Source organism: Gavia stellata, chromosome 14, assembly GCF_030936135.1.
Source record: "Gavia stellata isolate bGavSte3 chromosome 14, bGavSte3.hap2, whole genome shotgun sequence".
Classification (NCBI taxonomy): domain Eukaryota; kingdom Metazoa; phylum Chordata; class Aves; order Gaviiformes; family Gaviidae; genus Gavia; species Gavia stellata.
This window is the reverse complement of record NC_082607.1, coordinates 3115968-3136323: the sequence shown is the minus strand read 5'-3', so window position 1 is coordinate 3136323 and position 20356 is coordinate 3115968. Positions and strand designations below refer to the sequence as shown.

Genomic DNA, 20356 nt, shown 5'->3' with positions numbered 1-20356 from the left:
CTGTGCCCTTAGCTGGTAAGGGATTACAAATATCAAACACCTTGGGCCTGTTGTAATAATGCACATGGAAAGAGTTGCTATCCAGAAAGCCAATTCTTGAGTAGTTGAATGAGAGGATTTCACCTATGGGCGTAAAGATTAAATCAGGTCTCTCACTTGAAGAGTATGTTTGACGGAGAAAGCCAGTCTAATGCATATTTCAACTTGTAACTATGACAACTCAAAGAACCTCTCTAATATAGATAAAGGGTGCATGCTGCATTAACATTTAAAGTGTAAATGAATAAGTTATACTTCTTTTCAAGAAAAAATATTTGCTCTCTAATCATAAGATATTGATAGTCAGACTTCCATATTTCCACCTCACACAAATGACAGACAGAAAAAGATTTCTTAATTTTGCTGCTGCTGTGTTTGGAGATGGGGTTCAGCAAGACAAAGTTAAATGGCTAAATTACAAGCGTTTTAGGAAGTTATCATCACTGTCACAATGCTACTCATGCCTAATAAGTAATAAATACAAGTGTTCCTTTCACCTGTAGTTCCAGCAACACTGCTTCCATTCTTCTGCAACATACAATTTTATTTTTTTTAAAAGGGACAGTCCCTATGACTTAAGATAGTACTGGGACAAAATTTGACTGCATTTTTTTCAGTAATCATCAACACTGGAACTAACACCAGTTATAAAGCAGCAGCTTGTGTCATCACAAAATAGGAAGAAAAATATAATCATTCAACCTTGGATGAGGCTCTGGTAGGCTTTTAGAGGTCAATTACAAATAATTTAATCTAAAAAAATTAAAATTATTAATTCTTCAGTGAAGTCACATGTGTTTTAAGTCAGGATACAATTCTATGAATGCTGCAGAAACGTATTATTCCTGCATTTCTACATAAAATGAAATGCAGCTTTATATGCACAGAGTTACGTAATACAGCATACAGCTGTGAAATAAATGCAATGGTAGGCACATTTAAATGTACGCAAATCATGTACTACGATACCTTAGGCTCAGTATACACAGGCTTATGTGATTTTAAACAGATTAATAGTTTCACTAACTTTATAAAACTGCTCACCTGTTTAAAAATAAATCTGCATACAAGAATGCACCAAAGCAAAATCTGACAGATTTCTATCAACACTTTAATTGTCTTTACACTTTTTTGCCCCAACAGATTCAGAATATATGGCAGAATATACAGTACTTCTGCATTTTTAATCTGAATCCCGTATTAAACAGAATGCAAAATTCTGTGTAAGAGAAAAAGTTAAACTAGCTGGCATATCCATAATGAGAAGCCTAAGAACTTCAATGAAATATTCTGGGATCTCCTCATAGAAAGAGTATGATGTTGAACAGCAGCTGTGGAATATGTAAATTTGGCTTAATCTTTCTGGGCTGGTTACTGACTCAACTTGTGCCTTTTCTTATTAGGCATAAGCAGTGGTTATGATATTTTAAAAGACATAAATACTAATCTAGTTTGGCAAATTTACCTTCTAAGATTTATTACCATTTTAGCAGTGGGAACACGCAAAGCCTGCAGAGCAGAATTTCCAAAATACTTACCACAGTTTGATGGTTGACCTGGATCACTTCATCACCAGCATGGATTTTCTTACACTGGTCAGCAGGAGACTAAACATGAGAGATAAAAACTAACTTTACATGGGGGTTTGGAGGGGGAAGGCAAGAGCAGGAATTAAAACAATGAATGTTGAAGGATGCAAGAAAACTGTGCCCAAAGAAGAATTACTGTTATCAAATAACAATAATTGTTCATATGTATAAAAAGTGTATTTATAAGGAACTATGTTTTTTCTGATTACAGATGGCAATTCCATGAAGTAATCTATAATCGTCCTTCTGTTTGTGATGAAGAGCCTTTTTGACTGGTTGAACTATTCTAGCTTCTTCACCTCTCTGCAAAGAGTATGAGCAGTCATGAGCTTACTGGGAATACAGAGTGAATTTACATCACATAGAAGTAAATCTATTAAGCCAACAAATACTGAGCTTACTGCGTGGTCAGGGACAGGGCTGGACCAACCATGCATGTAACAGAAAAGCAGGTCTCATCTAGTCCTTTATACAGCAGTTTTACTGCTTAAGTACACTGAAAATTCTCTACAAAAAAAATTCTTCACGACAGCTCCAGCACTTCCAAGACAGTACTAGATTAGCCATTTGAACACAGAAAATGGTAATTTACAAATGGATACTGTCAGTGACAGACTAGCTCCTCAGGAGACTTTTTTTAATATATATATATACACACACACTATTCCATATATACCATTCACATGATTTTGGGATTGCTGAGCTGAAAAGCTCCCTTATCCTAAATATAGCTTCTTCTGATCACATTACAATGGATTAAAATCCATTGAAAAGCCACTTGAACACGGTCAACTGCTATTTAGCAAACCATTTTTAAACGCTTCATGAAACCAGATCTTAAATGTGTAAGACAAATCTGTAAGGCATGCAGGAGATCAGCAGTCATACTGATGAGAATACATGAAAATTCATGGCAAATTACTCGTATTGTGCACTAGCTTACAAGAGTGTTCTACTGACACAGAGTACATCAACTTGAAATTCAAGAGAAAATAACCAGAAAATAATTAAAGAGCGAGAAATCACCTTGAGAAATAAATCACAGTGGAACTTAGCTATTAAGGAAGTAGACCAGCCAGGAGACTTGGACAAGGTTGAATGTTTACTCTATTTGTTAGATACGGAGTCAGAGAGAGGGAAGGACAGATTGTCCAATCTCAAACAATGCAGAAACATTTAAAGCAAAATACTCTTCAAGTAACAGTTCAGGTTCCCTGTCCAAGTAAGCAGACTACTAAGAAAGGCAGAAAAAGAGCCACTTACAGCTACAGGGAGTGGTCTAGCTCTAATACTGTTGAAGAAGTACCACATAAAATGAGTTACATTATCAAAACTCAGTTCAGTTCCTGGATGTCTTTTGGAGCCAGCCTATAACATAAACTGCCCATAGCACAAGAGCCAGGTACAAATGCAAATGAAGAAAAGATTTTTCTGAACTAATGATGACTTGTAGAAGCTTACATTCATGACTCTACTGCATACCAGTCAAGACTTCCAGGAAACAGGCAAGAGCTCTTCAGTTACAGAGTCTTGACCAATCACAAATCCCACTCATCATTTCCATCCCTTTTGTGGATGGAGATTAAAAATATAAGATAAACAAAAGGAACAGAGACAAGAGGGAACAATACAACAAAACTCCAAATGGCCCCTGGGGAGAAAGTGACTGCAATTACTTTGGAATAAAATGCCAAAGTGACTCATCTATGAGGAGGTCAAATCACTCTCCAATAGTCAGTTCCTGCCGATTAATCAATAGATTCTGCAGTCTACACAGCTGCAGGAGAGTAGTAGGAGACATCATTAATTATTCAATCAGAAAAAACAAGCCAATAAGGCAAACAGCCAACATATGACACAGTGATTCCAAGTGTGTTACAGGTGCTATTCCAAGCATAGCTTTTACGTTCAGCCTGCTGCTTGCTTGCCATTCCTAACCTTGCTCTGCCCAACCTCCCCAACACAAGCTACGTTCCAGCTCCTCAATGCTTGATCTCTGTTGTTCTTTCGTAAGGGCTTCTGTGTCTCCTGTAGTGGGGAGTCCAGCCCTTGAGCAAAACTACCTGGTCATTGCAGCCAGATATCAACTCCTGTCATCTGAGTCCTTCTGCACTAAAATAAACAGAATTTTACCTACATACTTTATAGGATGGTGTGAAGAACTACCTGTCTCCTGTGTCAAATTCTCCTTTTAGTGGAAACTTGCAGAAGTTTGGCAGATTGCTCTTTTGTGCAGGACTAAACATGTAACAGAAAGGTATGTCTAGAATTCAATGTGAATACAAACTTGACCACTTTAAACAGTGAATGAAAGGTAAGCAGGAAACTGAAGTAAACACCACCATTCATAACGTTTAACTTCAGTTGACATTACTTGGAAAAGCAAAGGCCTGGTTTCTTTCTCTTTTTAGCTCCTTTCCTGACTTTGATGAGGCTGAGCTAATTATTATCTTTTAAAATTAAACACCGGCTCTGAGGTCAATTATCCCTTCAAAAGGAATGAAAAATCAGTTTGCTGAAATGCCAGAAATTAAAGGTCTTTGAAGCTGTTTTATCTGCACATGTGATTACACTTTTACCAAAAACAAAAAAGCAACTTCTTAGGGTGGTGTCTTATCAAAAAGTTTTGCCAGCTGAAGTTTAGTCAAAATAAAAATAAAAATTTTAGTGGCTGGCAATTTAGTAGCTCCTCTTGTGAATTTCAATTATAAATATATACATATTTTCCCTACAAACTGCATTGTATTTCTAAAGTGAATTAGAATTACATTTAAAAAGTGGATTAATTATAGCGTGAGTAATTCAATCTATGAAGAAAATCTGTTGCAATATAATCAAGATGGATCGTTCACAAGTTTCAGGACCCAAGATACACATATAGTTATTTTAAGACTTCTAAATGCTGCCAACAGCATTAATATGAATAAGCAAACAAATTTTAAGTTTAATTTGCATTAGACTTGTCTTCACAAATTGTGACACACAAATCATCAGGCTTTCCATGGTTTGCACTGTCTAAAAACTGAGTGACAAGAACTGTATGATGCAATACTACTCTATGTATATAAATCAAGTAGAACAAAATACCACATATGAAGCTTACCCATACGGGCCAGCATACCACTGATGTATGCCAGCAAGTATTTACATCTTTGGCTAGCTGCACAGTGCTAATTTTATGTTCCTTGGGTGTCAGCATTACATAATTTCAATATTAGCTTTATAAAATCTAAACTTGTAATTTATCCAGCTATACACTGTTAAATAGATCCAAGACTGAATGAAAACAGTCTGACTAAAACACTATATGAAAAACAGAAGGGATGGGTCTTATTATGAAGTCTGTCAAAGTAATTAGATTGCAGCAGTTGAAGTCAATTTATTTTTTTCAAATTTATAATTATGAATTGCAAGTTAAGTAACAAGAAGGATATTTAGAAGCTACTTTGTTATTCTTGTCACACTGTTTAGTTTTTCTGTGATCCGTCATACTGATTTATGCGCTGCAGCATTTCTGTGTGCTTTTGGTTCAGATTTGCCTAACACTTCTGGGACTACAATGAAAATGATAATTAATACATGTTTCTTTGTCTCTTACTACAGATGATGGAAAATATGAAAATACAATGGTGCTTAGCTCCTCCTAATACAATTATTTCAGGAACGGTTATTTTCATAAAATAACTTTTTATACATCCTCACACAATAGTCATTTGGATTGTTAACTAACCTGGTTTTGTAACATTGTCAAATCATCTGTCCCCTTCCATTCATGTACCAAAATCTGTTTGTTCCTTTCCACAATTTCTCCCTTCTTAGTGATAGTCCTGCCAGTAATTACTGCTGGCTTTGAAAACTTTCTGGTTTATCAAAGATTATTCTATAACCTATCTGACATCAAATAAAATATTTTAAGTTACCTTTCCGCATTACCCATGTTTTTTACATCCACCCATATTGCTGATATTGTAACTATATTAAAATCTATTATTTTACAATCTATTTTACTGAATTGCTTACACATACAAAAGCTACTCATTTTCTATGAGTCAATCCTAGGACAGGCATCATCTCCAAAAGTCTAATTCTTCTAACATTCTTTTAAAATTAATCTTGTAATTAGAACAACAACAAGAACAAAAAAATCACAAAAAAAATTACTGTCCATTCTAAGAAGAAAACAAATAACTCTTAGCAAGAAAGTATTCTTCATTGTATGACACTATTTACTCACTGCATAAAAAGTAAGCTGACTACTTATTAAGGGCTGCTCAGATGACAACTATGCGTATCAGTAACTCTGCAATTTTGTCACTACTCTGGCCAATATAACCACCTGAGTCAGATTTTTTCCTCCCTGCTATATTATTTCTACTATTCTGTCGACAGAAAAATACTCCTGTTTTTTTATATGAACCTGAACTGTTTTATGTTCTGAGAGATTTATCTAGAGAACAAAAATTAAATACAACAGATATTATTTTAGACTAATGATGATGCTCTTACTGGAGAAAAATTTACTTAATACAAAGGAAAATACTTTTGTGCCAGAGAGAAGATATACATGAAGACTACTAGAAAGGTGCATTGGAAGAACCACTGAGGACAGAAGTTCAAGATTTTCATTTTGTTACATTGTCAGTTTTTAGTCACTTCATCATAGATATTTTTCTATGATGTCTCTTTTCAAGGGTTCCAAGTTTTTACAAAGATAATATGATATATGTACAGAAAAGAGAAACAAAAAAGTATTAATAAACAGTGGCTTGACTTAAAGCAAGTTTTCATATCACAGAATGTACTGCAGATATACAGAAAATACCTATATGCATAATAAAGTCATGTAGAATAAAGCAGCTTACATTTTCAGTTGTTCCTGTGATTACATGTAGTCCATCATACGTCGATTTGATATACATTCCCTGCAAAAAGAGCAAGAAAGGTAATTAATATTTGTAGGAAACAAATAAATAATGTTTGCATGATGATTACAATAGTAAGTTTATTCCAGTTTAAGGACCATAACAACTGAACAGACTGGAAGGAACCATGGTCCATTAACATTTGCAAATCTAAGTTAAACAAATATGTATCCAGACCCATTATAAACAGCATAGTTTTCTCACTTAATGCTTTTTTTAATTCCAAACAAAGTTTTTGGACCCAATTCAACACTGAACATCAGCCTAAAAGATCCCTCCTATTTAGTATTTGAAATACTTAAAATTACCTCTTTTTATTACTAGTGACATAAAAGAAGTATCAAAATTGAAACCACGAACAGGAATAGTCTTTAAACTTAAAGGCCCCATCTTCAGAGAATTACTGATTTAATAAAAATGAAACCATAGCCTAACTCAGAAAATACATGAGCCAGTGCTCCTATTGCCAATTTATGGAGAAAAATTAGCTTGGTGAACTAACAGGAGCTTTTTAATTAGTCCAGCAAGAATTCTGCTTCAAGGAGGCAATGGACATGATACAGAGAGACAACCTAAGTAGGTATCTATCTAGCTGTACACACACAGCGCCTTAAATGTCAGTGAGATTCAATTGCTTGTATTCTTGCCTCTCAGGAGTAAAGTCATAGCTTCACATCTCTCCTTATAGTATGGTTATCCATCAAATTTTGAAACCTAATTCATCTAATTGGTACATTGTACTGCTGATTCATTATCCTTTCAATAATTCCACATCACCTTGTGCTGTCAAAATGGAAGTTTAGAGCCCCCAGCAATAAGAAAGAACATTTTGTTCACAGAAACCAATTTCAGAACACTAATGAAGATCTTCAGGCTAGGTGGTTACACAAACGCACACACAAAAAGAAAAGGTAAAAATACTACAAAGATCATTCCACTTTCTACAACTACTAAATTGGAAGGGTATAGAGAAGATGGAGCCAAACTCTTTTTGGAAGTGCACAGTGAGAGGATGAGAAGCAAGGAACAAAAGTTGGAACTCAATTAAAAAAAAAAAAAAGGAGATTTTTAAAATATCCACCACCACCCCCCACCCCACCCCCCCATTTTACCATAAGATAATAAAACACTGGAACAGGTTGGCAAGGCTGTGGGATCTCTGACCTGACTTGAAGATGATCAAAACTTGACTGGAGGAGGCCCTGAGTAACCTGCTCTAGCTGGGTCTACTTTGATTTTTCATCCTGAGAAAATGTGACTTCTACTGTAACATAAACTAATTCAATTTCAGCAAGTTTTAACTTTATTTAAATCTTAAAAGTAAAGACTGACTAAAACTGATAAGGCTGCTTGACTCTGCTGCATAGAAAACTCCATTTTAGATTTTACTCACCATGACTACTTGTTCTTTTAAATGAGACTGCTTTATAAGCTATTTCATTTGTAAGTAACAAAGATGTCCAAATTAAATGTTGGAAGTCTTGAAATCACTTTCACAACATGTAATTAGTTGGAAGAAAGAAGATTCTGGGGAGTCTTCCACTATTTCCTTCTATACAGTTAGCTTTATTTTATCAGTGTTCACTATTCTATTATTTCTGTAGTACCTTCAACAGTTACTGACAAACATCTGATTCTCCTTCTCTTTGCTAACCGAAAGCCATAAACAAGAGTATTAGATCATGAAAAAACCTGCAGGTTCTCACTGAGAATGGGACATTGAGTCTCCATTAAAAATCTTAAATAGGTATTTAAATCCGGCTAGTATCTGTTACGCTGGGTTTCCACGGTGAACTTTTAGCCAGTATGTTACACAACGTTGCTCCATCCATCACAGAAGTCTGTGATTTTAACACATAGTAGCCTTCAGTAACACATTTCCAGCCACACTTTTAATATCAAATTTAATATCACAGTTCTAACACCCTACTTGTTTTGACAAGATTCATTCCCCACTTAGCAAACCAACAAACTAAGATTTTTAAGGCCAAAACAGAACATAGTGCTAAACTTTTCACTAAATTTTATCACATATCTCTTCATAAAGTTCTTAGCCTCTTGTTAAGCTGTGTGTATTTTTGGAAAAAAATCAAATTACAATTTTATCTCTTAACATATGCCATCTGAGAGACATAAAAACTGACTAATCACTAAGAATTACCCTACATTTTACTATCTGCTCTTTCATCTTAGCTATTAAACTTTTAGAACAAAATATATAAAAATAAACAATTTTAGTGAATGACTCATAGCCTTCCAATTACGCTAGATAGAGTTTCATCCTTGTTTTCCCAAAGGAAACATAATGAAAGAGCTTGCTTCTTGTTGACCATTACAGTAGCACTGGATCTCCTTGACGTATCCGTTTTACCTGAAAACCCTGGAAGATTACATGCTAACTAAAAATATATATAAATTGTTATATTAATTTTTTATTTTATATAGTTCAGAATGCAAGGTATTTTATATATAATATATATAAAAACATATATATGTATTTTACCTATCTATCATATATAAAATAATAGCTCCCAAAATATTTTTCCACTCAGGAGAAAGTTTTTACTATAATACTTAAAACAAGATTCAAAGTATTCTTAAAAGAACCCCCTGAAAAGCATATACCAATTCTGAAAATGGCTTTATTTAGTCTTTGTCATCTGTTCTAGAGGCCAGATATTGTCCCTGCTTCAAATCACTCTTTCCAACCCTGTAAACATTTCTGTCTAAAAAACCCGTCCTTGATATGCTGACTGTCATCACTTGCCTAACCTTTTACAACAGACAATGCAGTGTGTAATGCAGTGTGTACAGTTCAATCCAGCTCTTGATTGCTTTCTGCGGTAGGAAGACTTTTAAAGGACTCTATCCTTCAACAAGAAAAGACACTGACACTTGAAAAATATTGTTTCTAAAGGACAATCTGTGTCAACCCTACTTTAGTGACTGGTGTGCTTCATCCCCATCCACATTTTCTTTTTTAAATCAGCATTTGTAAAGAGAAAGATTAGAATCTCTGGGCGTATTTTAAGCCTGGCACAGGCCAGCAGAACCCCTCAAAAGTTTAAATTGCTCATATGTATATACGAAGTAGTTTATTGATATAAACAAAAGGCTTTAAGGGGATGACTTTCATAAAACTTTCAGTGAAAAATGAAAATCATCTACTCTGGCTTATAAGAAATGTCCAAAATCGCAAAACTTAGTCATTTAGAGAGCTGTTAATTCTGTGAACCCAGAAAAAGCACGCAAGTATTCACAGTCTGAACTAGGCAAAAGAGCTGGACCTTGCTTTCAATTTAATGGGCTATTTGCTATCTTTTTGTTCATCATTGTTTCATTCTGTTTCCACTAATATAAGCATTTTTTATGGTTAATAAGCCTAAAAAGAATGGAAATACATTCTGAAAAATCTTCTGCCAGATAACATAGGTTCCAGGCAAATATGATTTAATACAGCAGTTGAAGAATTGAAGCAGCAAGCCTCTTTTACCCAAGTCCAGATATGAATAGCTAAGTAGATCCTGTTGTGACAACTGCTAACACTTCTGGAATTGTTAGAAATAGTTACTTTATTTACAGTTATTTTCTATTTTACCTGTGGCTTAAAGGAGTCATATTGATTCAGCATATTCAAGAGAGTCATATTCTTCTGTAATAATATATTTTTACATAAGCATAATCTTTAATTAACTTGTAAACTAATTTATTAAAAGAGGATCCACATATCCGCTATTTTGATCCTGTTAACTCCTGTTAAAAAAACTGATGGAAATGAAGATATACTCTTGTAAGCTAATTATTCTTATATTACTCTTTACACAAACTACTTGCAAACTATTTCATAGATTTCAGCCATATGAGCTATCAAAGTAAAATAGCAAAAATATCAGGCTAAGACTAGATAAGAAGACTATTTTGTCAGTGGGTTTCACAGACAAAAAGCACATAAACAAGGGAACTTCTCAATCCTGGAATCCATCCTAGGCTCTGGATGGGAGACTTTCAGTGGGAAGTGGCTTTTTGTCCTGTTGTCTCCCACTTCCCTCTGTCTTCTGGTCCTTCCTCTACAACACAAATGGTTTTCCCTCTCAAATAAGTTTTCTTGCCTATTCAGTCTCCATAACACAAGCTTCTTCCCCCCACTCCCCATCAGCTCTAGTCTCTCCTTCTGCGTTCAGTGCCCAACACAAGCTTTTTCCTCCATACATCCAGTCCCAGAATCAGTATCCAGACAGAAGGGGTGGAACTGATCTGCTTAAACAGTGATATCCAGAGAATATTTAGTCACTTCAAAGTAACCAAAAAATATGCATAGGCTTGGCAGATATGACAGAGAGCCTTCTGGAGTGGCAACTGAAAGATGGGCATCTAAAATGATACGAGACGTCTCCATCTATGCAACTGAGTCCTGCTCTAGAGGTTTCTCCTACCTCTTTCCTTCCACTTTCAGTTGTTGCCCTTTCCACCTGGCTGTCTTCCCTTCTTCCTGCTCTTCTGGCTCATCAACATCCATTCCCCTTGTTTAACCAATTCCAGGGCTTTCCTACCATATCCTTCACTATCACATCCTATTCTGTTCTTTCTACCCACGTAAGTCAGTCATCCCCTCCTCAATTCCCAATCTTCTGTCCTCTTATTGGTCTATTTTCTGCCCCTCCAAGCAGAATTTCATTGGGCTCCCTTTTCAAAATGATTTCTCTCCTTTTTTTCAAGAATGGCTCTTTATTCTGATTCTAGTTTCTTCTTGAATCCCACCAACGATCTCAGAGCACAGAAAAATGACAAACTATACTCCTTATCTCTGGGCAAGAGTTGAGTATTCGCCTTCACTCTGTGAAGATGGCTCAGACTAGTCAACAGTTGGGGGGTTAGAAATAAATAGGTGCTCTTTAATAACTGTGATATGTCAGATATGAAACTCCAAAGAATTATACTAATGTATGAGAGGTGCTACAGAACAAGGAAATGTTTCACAGGCTGTTATATCAAGAACCTGACTGTTCCTGAGTAAGTCTGTCACTGTCCCCTAATGAGAGAGTGATGTAAAGGTTTTTAATTAAAATCTGACCTTTGAAAACATATGGGAAGGAATCAGCCATTTAAAATACCATTTTAAAGAGACTATTCCCCAGAAAATGGTGTTTCCACTTGTAAGTGGAATTACCTTGAAAAATTTCTTGCAGAGTCATCTGGTTAATTAACCAGGATATAATGACAACAGGGTATTTCTAAGTGTCAACAGCTATTCCCAGGTTAATCCAGGAATATTTCAGACAATATTTGAAGAGCTCTGAATTTCGCAATGAGACTAAACTCTCTTAGTGTGAGCATTTCTGGCTCATACTTCCAACACGTCCAACTGTAGGCCACTATTCCTGTTTGAGTAACAATGACCTATTATCAGATGATTCATGTTTTCACACCACTTCTTTGCTGGAATATGAGAAAATACTTCTGCACAGAAAATTCAGGTATTTAAAACTGCAATAAAATGGTCTATATGTCTCAACAGCACTTCTAAAGGGAGAAGACTGCTGGCTCCACTTTCATAGCACAATGAAGCATCAATAGCAAAGATGCAGGTTTGTAATCCTACAAACTACCAGGCAACTGTTACACCCCTGGATCTTTTGCCCCAAATGTAAAATGGTTCTTTAACCTTGTTTTAACTATCAAATTTGGACAGAGGCATATAAGTGTCTTTGCTACTACAAAGCATAATAACAGCTCTATGTATTTATTTGAACCATCTTACTCAAGAGAGTTTATTCTTCTTTCTTACAATCCTTTTACTAAATCCTACCTAAATAGAAACCCACAGACAACAAAAAAGTTAGGCTATGAGAACCTTTATAAGTCAAGCATGATGGAACTCTGTCAAGTTTCTGTAAGCCTTTAAAATAATCTGAAATAATTAGATTAACACCCTAACAGTTTTAGAACAGCCATGTGTATTTCCACAAAAATCTGTCTTCATATTCTACTTTTTCTTCTTGCATTCTCTTGCAATCCCTTGCTTGTAAAAACGGAAAAGATTGGCTTCCATCACCTTAAATTACAAACTCCACATAAAGAGAAGTACTATTTGAAAGGGTAGCTCTACATTAGACAGAGGAATAATCCTTACTAAAAAAGGGTCTTTGCATCTGACAGCTTGTCTGCTTGTTTTTTGTTTTTTTTTCTCCAATGATACACAGCTGGTCTTACAAAAATGTTTATTCCCACAATCTTTGCTTCCCTTAAATTTTAAAATTAAACAGGAAAAGTTACTGCTGCAGAAAAATTAACAAAGCTGTGGATATTAGCGATGTATATCTTAATTAAAGTGTGACGGATTACACTGTTTCTATCAGCAGTAGGAAGCTCAGAGACAGGAGAAAACAACAACAACAACAAAAAGTGAAAGGAAGAGGAGTTAAGTGGTACTGCATTCCAGAAACAAAACATTCCTCAGACAACAGAAGATATGAAAGCAAAAAATAAAACCCCAACAGCCTGCCTGTTTAGAATCTCCTGCTTAAGAGTAATCATTAATCTCATCAAAGAAGATTAAAGTTGCATGTTACACAGAAGTATCTTTAAATATACGTACAGCACATCAAGTTCAAAAGATTTTAAAAAAAAAGTTTAGTCTGAAATAATACTGGCTCTAATACAAAAAAAAAATCTTCCACTACTGACAACCCCTGATCATCCCAGAGTAGTAGGAGGAAAAAACCCCCAAACCTCAAAACCCCCTCCATTCTCCCTTCTTATGGACAGTTTCTATATCCATCATCTCACTTAAAACACTGGTTCCTTTAGCCTGCCTTTGTTTATCTGACAGCAAAACTGCTCCAAAGCTGGCTCGGGACTTAGTCTGAGCTAATTAATAACAAGGTTCGCACAGCCTTTCACCTCCTCTCACCCTCAAGGACTTAGTAGCAAGCTTAGGAGCTGCACCTCTTCCCCTGCAAACTGTAACACACACTATTGTCTCAAGGGCCTATTGCTTATGCTGGGTCTATCAAGCCAAGAAATTTAAAGAGGGTACTGCTGCACCAGTTTTGTCTAATCACTAAACAGAAATTCTGGGACTCCTAAACGCAGAACTTGGTCTGTGGACTTTTGAAACATAATAAATGCCAGGGGAGTAGATTTTTGAAATATCACATTTTTGAGAAAAATCTTGCCTTGTACTGAGCAGCTATGTGCAGTGTCTAAAAATTAAAATCATGTCATAGTTTCATTTACCACAAGTTATTGTAAATTCAAAAGGAAGTTTACCATGCAATGCAATGGAATGGAAACCTATCTTTCTCCAAGCAGAAAGAAAAGCAATTTATAAAAAGCATTTGTAAGTATAAAAATGATCCAATTTCCTTTTTTGTGCTACAACTGACAATATAAATAACTCAAAGAATTGAAAAACTGAAAGCCAAGGAAGGGAATTTTCTTAAATCGTGAAGTTAAAGTCATTTTATTCTATTTCATAAAAACTTACATATGCATGTTCTCTTTCTGTCAGAGCTGGCAGTGGTTCTCACACTCTAATACTTTTTTAGTACAGGAGTTTACGTCAAGTTTGTCAAATTGGTAGTCTGAAACAAAGTTTTGCATTCCAGATATCTTACTCAGACTGAGCATGCAGTACTCTTCAGATGAAAATGGTATTACCATACCTAGTACTACAATTCAGGAGAAAAAGTGTTCTACACTCTTTAAAGTTACTTTAAAATGAAATGAAAAATATATGGAGGGTGGTTTAGTATTTGCCATTGAAAAGTCAGTGGCTAAATAGGGAAAAGGAGGAAGCAATTTGACTGGTACATGCAACTAGTACAGCCTGGGAAGGAATGGAAAGAGAGAGGAAAAAACCCAGTATGTTTCTGGAAGCCAGCAAACACCTGCAGAGATCAGGATGCAAACACAATCATCAGAGCTTGGAATGGAACCTACAACCTGTGCTTCCCAATGCAAATTCTTTTGTCCAGCAAACTGCCATGAAACCACCAGCAGAGTGTGTTCTGGGGAATGCATGAGGTAAGACTATTTTTTAATAAAGACTGAAAAAGAAGATACTTCAGAGAGGGAAAAAAAGAAAAAGACAACTATTAAGCTCGTAAAAGCATGGACAGACAGTTAGAAAATGCTAGAACTGAAGGTACACATTCAAATGACATACAGTCCCTTTGTGAAAATGCTTTATGACCCGAATTTATTTAAACAATTAAACACACAGACATGGCCCTGCAGGAGTTCTGACTCCACATAGTAACTGTATAGACTTGGACCTGGAAATTAATTCAGTTTATGTGTAAGCTTGTGCAATGTCTATAGGATTTCTGGCTCATTTGTTGAAGAAATTAGAAAGCATATAATAAAAGCAGTTTTGCAAATGGAGTTTTGAAAATAGAGAAAGACTCATAATTAAGTCAACTGAATATCATTCCAGATAACTGAATTCTTATACAAATCTAAGTAATTTACAACACATTTTTCACCAATGGGAAATAATTGTGTTCATTTTCTAAATGCCAATCCTGCATGAAGCTGAAGCTAAGAGTTCTTGGTAGCTCTGAAAACCTTAGCTACACTTAAACCCAAGAAAGACTGTATTTTAAACTTATGCTATAAAAGTAACAAGTCTTGTGAAGAATTATATGGTAAGCTTCTCCTGAAAAATAGATTTTTGGTGATTTTGACACAAATTTCTCTGTGCATTAAATTCCTATCTATAAAACTAAAATTACAGTATCATTTTCATAAGTGTGTTGTGAGGATGAATTAATCAGCGTCTGTGAAACACTCAGTAAGGCCACATAAAAAAAAAAATCTCGTGATGAAATTAGTAACTCAAGGGAATGCAGAGCTAAGCTCAAGTGTGGTAAATAAGACCTCAACCCCTACACTGAATGATAAGGATAAAAATGGAACTCTGAATACTTTTCATTCAGTGAATAGCACTCATTTTTCTCTTGAATGGAGCAGAGATCCTGTGGAAAAAAACTGCTATACAATCATGAGAAAGCCATTTGTAATTCATTACTCTGTTCTATATTTGATTCTGATTAATGTTTTCTTTTCCTTTTCACATGATTTTTCTTTTATTCCCATTTATAGTCCTTTTTCATATTTTTTTCTAAACAGAACACAGTGTCAGCAGAATTGATTAGAAGGAACTTTCCAACCTAACATGTTATAGCGCCTTCACAATTAGGCACAGAAAACTCAGTCATTCACTGTGAGTTCACTTCATTTAAAAAAAAAAAAAGAAAAAACTGACAGGCAATTTTGATTGCAGTATTTGTCTCATGTCCTCTGTCAGCAGTGCCCACTTACTGCAGTTTTGCTGGCTACAAACTTCTGGGTACGCTGCGGATGGAGGACTACACCATGGTTCTTCCACCCAGTGATAGAGTCCAGTCTACCGCATTATTATAGCACAGGCTCTGTCTGCTTGATATTCTGTTAGAAAAGAGGGCGTTCTGGAGGAAAGCGCGCACCACATGACAGGCCACAGCAATACAGCCAACAACTCTCATCTTGCTCACTCATGTCTTAAAGGTTTAAATCATACTCCGACACTTTATGATAAGCTGCTTAGAAAGTATACCATTCATACCCAAGAACTCCTGGAAGACACCTGCCTAATACTGCACACCATTAAATTTACAGCTCACCATAGGACATGCCATTTTTGAAGCGGGCTACACTTTCTGCCCTCCACGAGCCTACACCCCTATCCTAGATCTAGAGCTATCACTGAATGGGAAACACTAGCAATGCCAAGCCCTGCTTGATATGCTCCATCATCTCTGAGGAAAATACATCCTATCTGTATTCATGTTCTCTTCAGCACTGAGAGTGAACTTTCCTCTAAGTAGACCAGCGGAAATTTCTGGATACATTACATTTCCGGATCGAAAGAAAAGCTGTACGGAGATCCAGACTGCTAGCACGCAGCATGTAGCAGTCTTAATGCAAGTCGAAAGCTCCGATGGATTTACAGCATATATACTACACAAGCTGTAAGTGATACTGACCAGGTATTTCCTGGGTATCCCTGCACTAACTCAGAAATCAGACCAAGAGGGGAAACTGGGCCACCAAGGGAACATATTTGGCCACTGGGATGCAGCAGCACAGCAAGCAAATTGTATCTGTCTTCAGGATTACATACTGGGCTAAGCATCTGTGATGCCACAGAATTAAAATTAAATGTGTTTTATGCTGTTGTAATGTTCTTTGCTGACTAAATCAGTCTAAGAATAAAGTAAGCTTATGTAGTCATACAAAACCCCCTCATGTTATTAAAATACGTAATTCTCAAATTAATATGCATACCTCAAAATAATTATGCTCTTGTAACTTTGACAGAATTTGCATATGATGTTCATTGCTATTCAATGTCAGAACAAAGAGTAAGATACTGAAAAAATACAAAACATCTCAACTAACAGAATATTAAAATAAATTTGTAAATCACGCTGAATTACAAACAAGAAACATACCACAATGTGTATAGTGACCCTCAAATGTATTTTAATTTGTCATTTCTGGAATTTTCTGCAAGTAAGCCTCACGGCTACCGATTTCTCTACCCACTTCCACCTTTTTTCCTCCTCCAACTGCTTCCTCCAACCCAGGAACAACATTCCTGGATTCCTCCTCTTGTAGGGGAAAAAATAGTTTAAAAAGTCCTGAGAAGACAGCTGAAGACAGTGTAAGACATCGTACTGGGAGAAGTAGGCTGTCTCTTGAGGAGAATGTGCAAGAACATCCCCGTGCCTGCGGTGCTACCTTACACTCTAGCTTTTATTAGGATCTTAGGTTCCCAAGCACAATCCTCCTACAGCCTACCAGTATCAGAATGGTTGTAAAGTAGGGGACTACAGAGGGGAGACAGAAATCTTTACCCACTGACCCTAAAACTTCACAAAAATCCCTTGTCCAAGAAATTTAACAGTACATTAATACTGAAAAGCAGTAGCCAAATAATATTAAACTACCATCTCTGCAGAAAATTTTGGTAGTTGATCGATTACGCAGAGCAGCTGGGATGTTCAGAAGGCACCTAACTAGTCTGCTCAGTGAACAACAATTTACGAATATACGGGATTTATTTTGTTTCTGGGACAATACTTCTGAAAGTTTTATTTGAACTGAATCATTAGGGAGGCATATAACTATTTTTATGCAAGCCCAAGAAACATACCTTACACTAATCATTTTCAAAGCATATTAATTAATGATATTTAGTTAATTTTATTTCTATATTTATTTGGGGAGTACTTTAGTATGTTCCAAAAACTGCAATATGGCTATCAAAGGACTATAACTTTTCTTTAGCTGCTCATATAGTTACCAGTTGCACATGAAGCCCTAGGTAAAACAGGTTTTAATTTTTTAAAAAAATTACAATCCCTTTATTTATATAAATGTTAATTAAACCACTTTCAGAAATCTGATTCAGCTTACCAAAAAAGAAATAGTAGGACACTGCATGAAAATACATTTTGATTTCTTGACAAATTAAAAAAAGAAATCACCTTAAGGAACCGAGTCTTGTATTCTGTATTCTAACAGTTAAACTTTAAACTGCTTTGCTACTTACCAAACCCTCACTGGGCATAATGCTGGTGAGATGAACTACCTCAAGATGTGCTGACTGTGACACCAGAGAATCAGATGAGAGCGAAATGATGTGGTCACAAATCCCAGACAAGGTTTTACACTACAAAGAAAAACAAGTCAATATAATTCCTCATATTAAACTGAAACTACTAGCAAAGAAGTTCTTATTCTGAGAACTACCTGAGAATAAACAGATAATTTTATTTCTTACCATTGTAAAAACTATAGGTATATGAAAGTCAAAAACAAAAGGTTAAAGGAACAGAAGATACCCATAAAAGTCAAGAAAATGTACATGCATGTACAGTTCTGATCAGAAGATTTTACTGTGCACTGAGAACATCTGTAATCTCATCTTCTCCACTCCAACTATATGCACTTTTAAAAAACAAAAAACAACTGATGAACTTCATCTTATCTGTCATTATAATGTATCATTGTAAATACAATGGAAGGCAAGTGAAATATGTAAAAAATAAATGCCTTATACACCAACTTAATAACCTATTTTGGCTACCAAATAATGAGAGCAACCCTACCAGCAGTGATAATTACATGAATTCTGCATTATACAACTCAGAAAATTTTTCTGGGTAGGTTCTACACTGGTAGAAAAGTGCCGTAGTTAATCCATTTCCTGAAGTAAAATTCTTATGCGTCTTTGAACCTTTAACAGATATTCTAGATCACTACAAGTATGCAGTAACTTTATGTTATCTTGCCTTCCAGCTAAAGATCTCAAAATCTTAATGCCAGCCCACACGAACACCTTCAAAGTAGGAACCCCATTGCATAGATGGAAACAGTGATACTGACAGATTAAACCTATCCATCAAAGGCAAACAGTAAGTCTATGGATCAGAAAGGAGCTGATCTGTACTCTCAGAGAATCTTCATGTAAAAAGATTTATTCCCAAGTTTGCAAGCGTGGCTTAACGCGTTCCTTCAAACAGACTATGCCTAAAAATATTTGATCCTAATCTGAAAGCATTCATTTAGATGAATTTCAGAATGGTCTTCTGGTCAAAGCTGTGCTGTATGCATCTATTTTACTTTGGGGACTATGTTCTCATTTTCCCTAATTATAGCAAATGGTAGTGAAATCCTTTAAGAGAAGTTTTATTTCAGGCATTTGCAAAAGCATAAGGATTTCTAATATCTCATTTGACATTATACATATAAGTTAAACAAATAAAGGTGTCACAATTAATAAATTAACTGGCTGAATTTATAGATTATACTTCCATTCACTGTATAGTTAGTCATCTGGAAATCCAAGTACAGCTCTGGAGTACTGGATGTGGCATTTGTATTTTATATCAGCTGAAAGATGCAAAGCATCCCATTCAGGCATGCATGACTGCATCTAGAGGTCACCAAAACCCAGAAATACTTCTAGCAGTTTCAGCTTTGGGCCAGAACCCCTAAATAAAACTTTAGGTCCTGTCTTCTCCCACCAGGATAAGGAAACTGGCTTCCTCAAAAAAATGTATTGCACTGCTATTCTACATACGAACTGATGGCTGACCCTGTCTGTGAGTACATGCTTTCAGCCAGCTTTTGAATTACTGTCATAGCAAAATAGTACCATTAGTTCGAACTGAGGCCCTCTCTTATGCCTTAACATTTAAGATCATATGTACAGATTAGATGCAGACTACATCTCAGAGACAACACTTCCTACCTTCTGATGTAATAATCTAACTTTACAGTTGTCACATGCAAATACTTTTTCAGTAAATAAACTTTGAAATGAAATAAACAGCAAAGAAGTTTTCAATCCAATTTACTCTTATGAATCTTTAAGCTCTCCCCGTGATTCAGAAAGTCAATTAAAATCTATGTAGGATTTTAGCACCAGGAAAATATTCAAGAAATTATATTGGAATAATTAAAAATAATTAAAAAGATCAGTTTGCTCTGAAGTAGTTCAGCAGATGCAAGAGAGGCCTGACACCAGTTGTAAATAATGCAAAGGCTGAGATAGTATAAATGGGAGCAACTGAGCGGAATTTATGAATGTAGCACAGGGTCAGGAAGTAATGGTTGATGTGGCACTATCAATATGAGATGATACTTTAACAAATGCTGAAGTATTTTTGGCATAAAAAAATAGAAAGGACCAAAGTCTTGTGTACTAGTTCCAAAACCACCAAAAAGCAAAGAGCATACTCTCCAGATGGTGCA

The 20356-nt window shown here is 35.6% G+C and overlaps 1 protein-coding gene across 1 annotated transcript in view; it reads right to left on the bottom strand.

Annotated features, from left to right (window-relative positions):
* The window catches only part of LOC104252946 (connector enhancer of kinase suppressor of ras 2), a 209188-nt gene that overhangs the window by 78777 nt on the left and 110055 nt on the right, over positions 1-20356 (bottom strand). Inside the window, exons 6-8 of the mRNA XM_059824361.1 lie at positions 18150-18269; positions 6491-6550; positions 1578-1646 (exon numbers count right to left, since the gene is read on the bottom strand). Coding sequence (XP_059680344.1) covers positions 1578-1646; positions 6491-6550; positions 18150-18269 — 249 coding nt within the window. The remainder of the gene's footprint in view (positions 1-1577; positions 1647-6490; positions 6551-18149; positions 18270-20356) is intronic.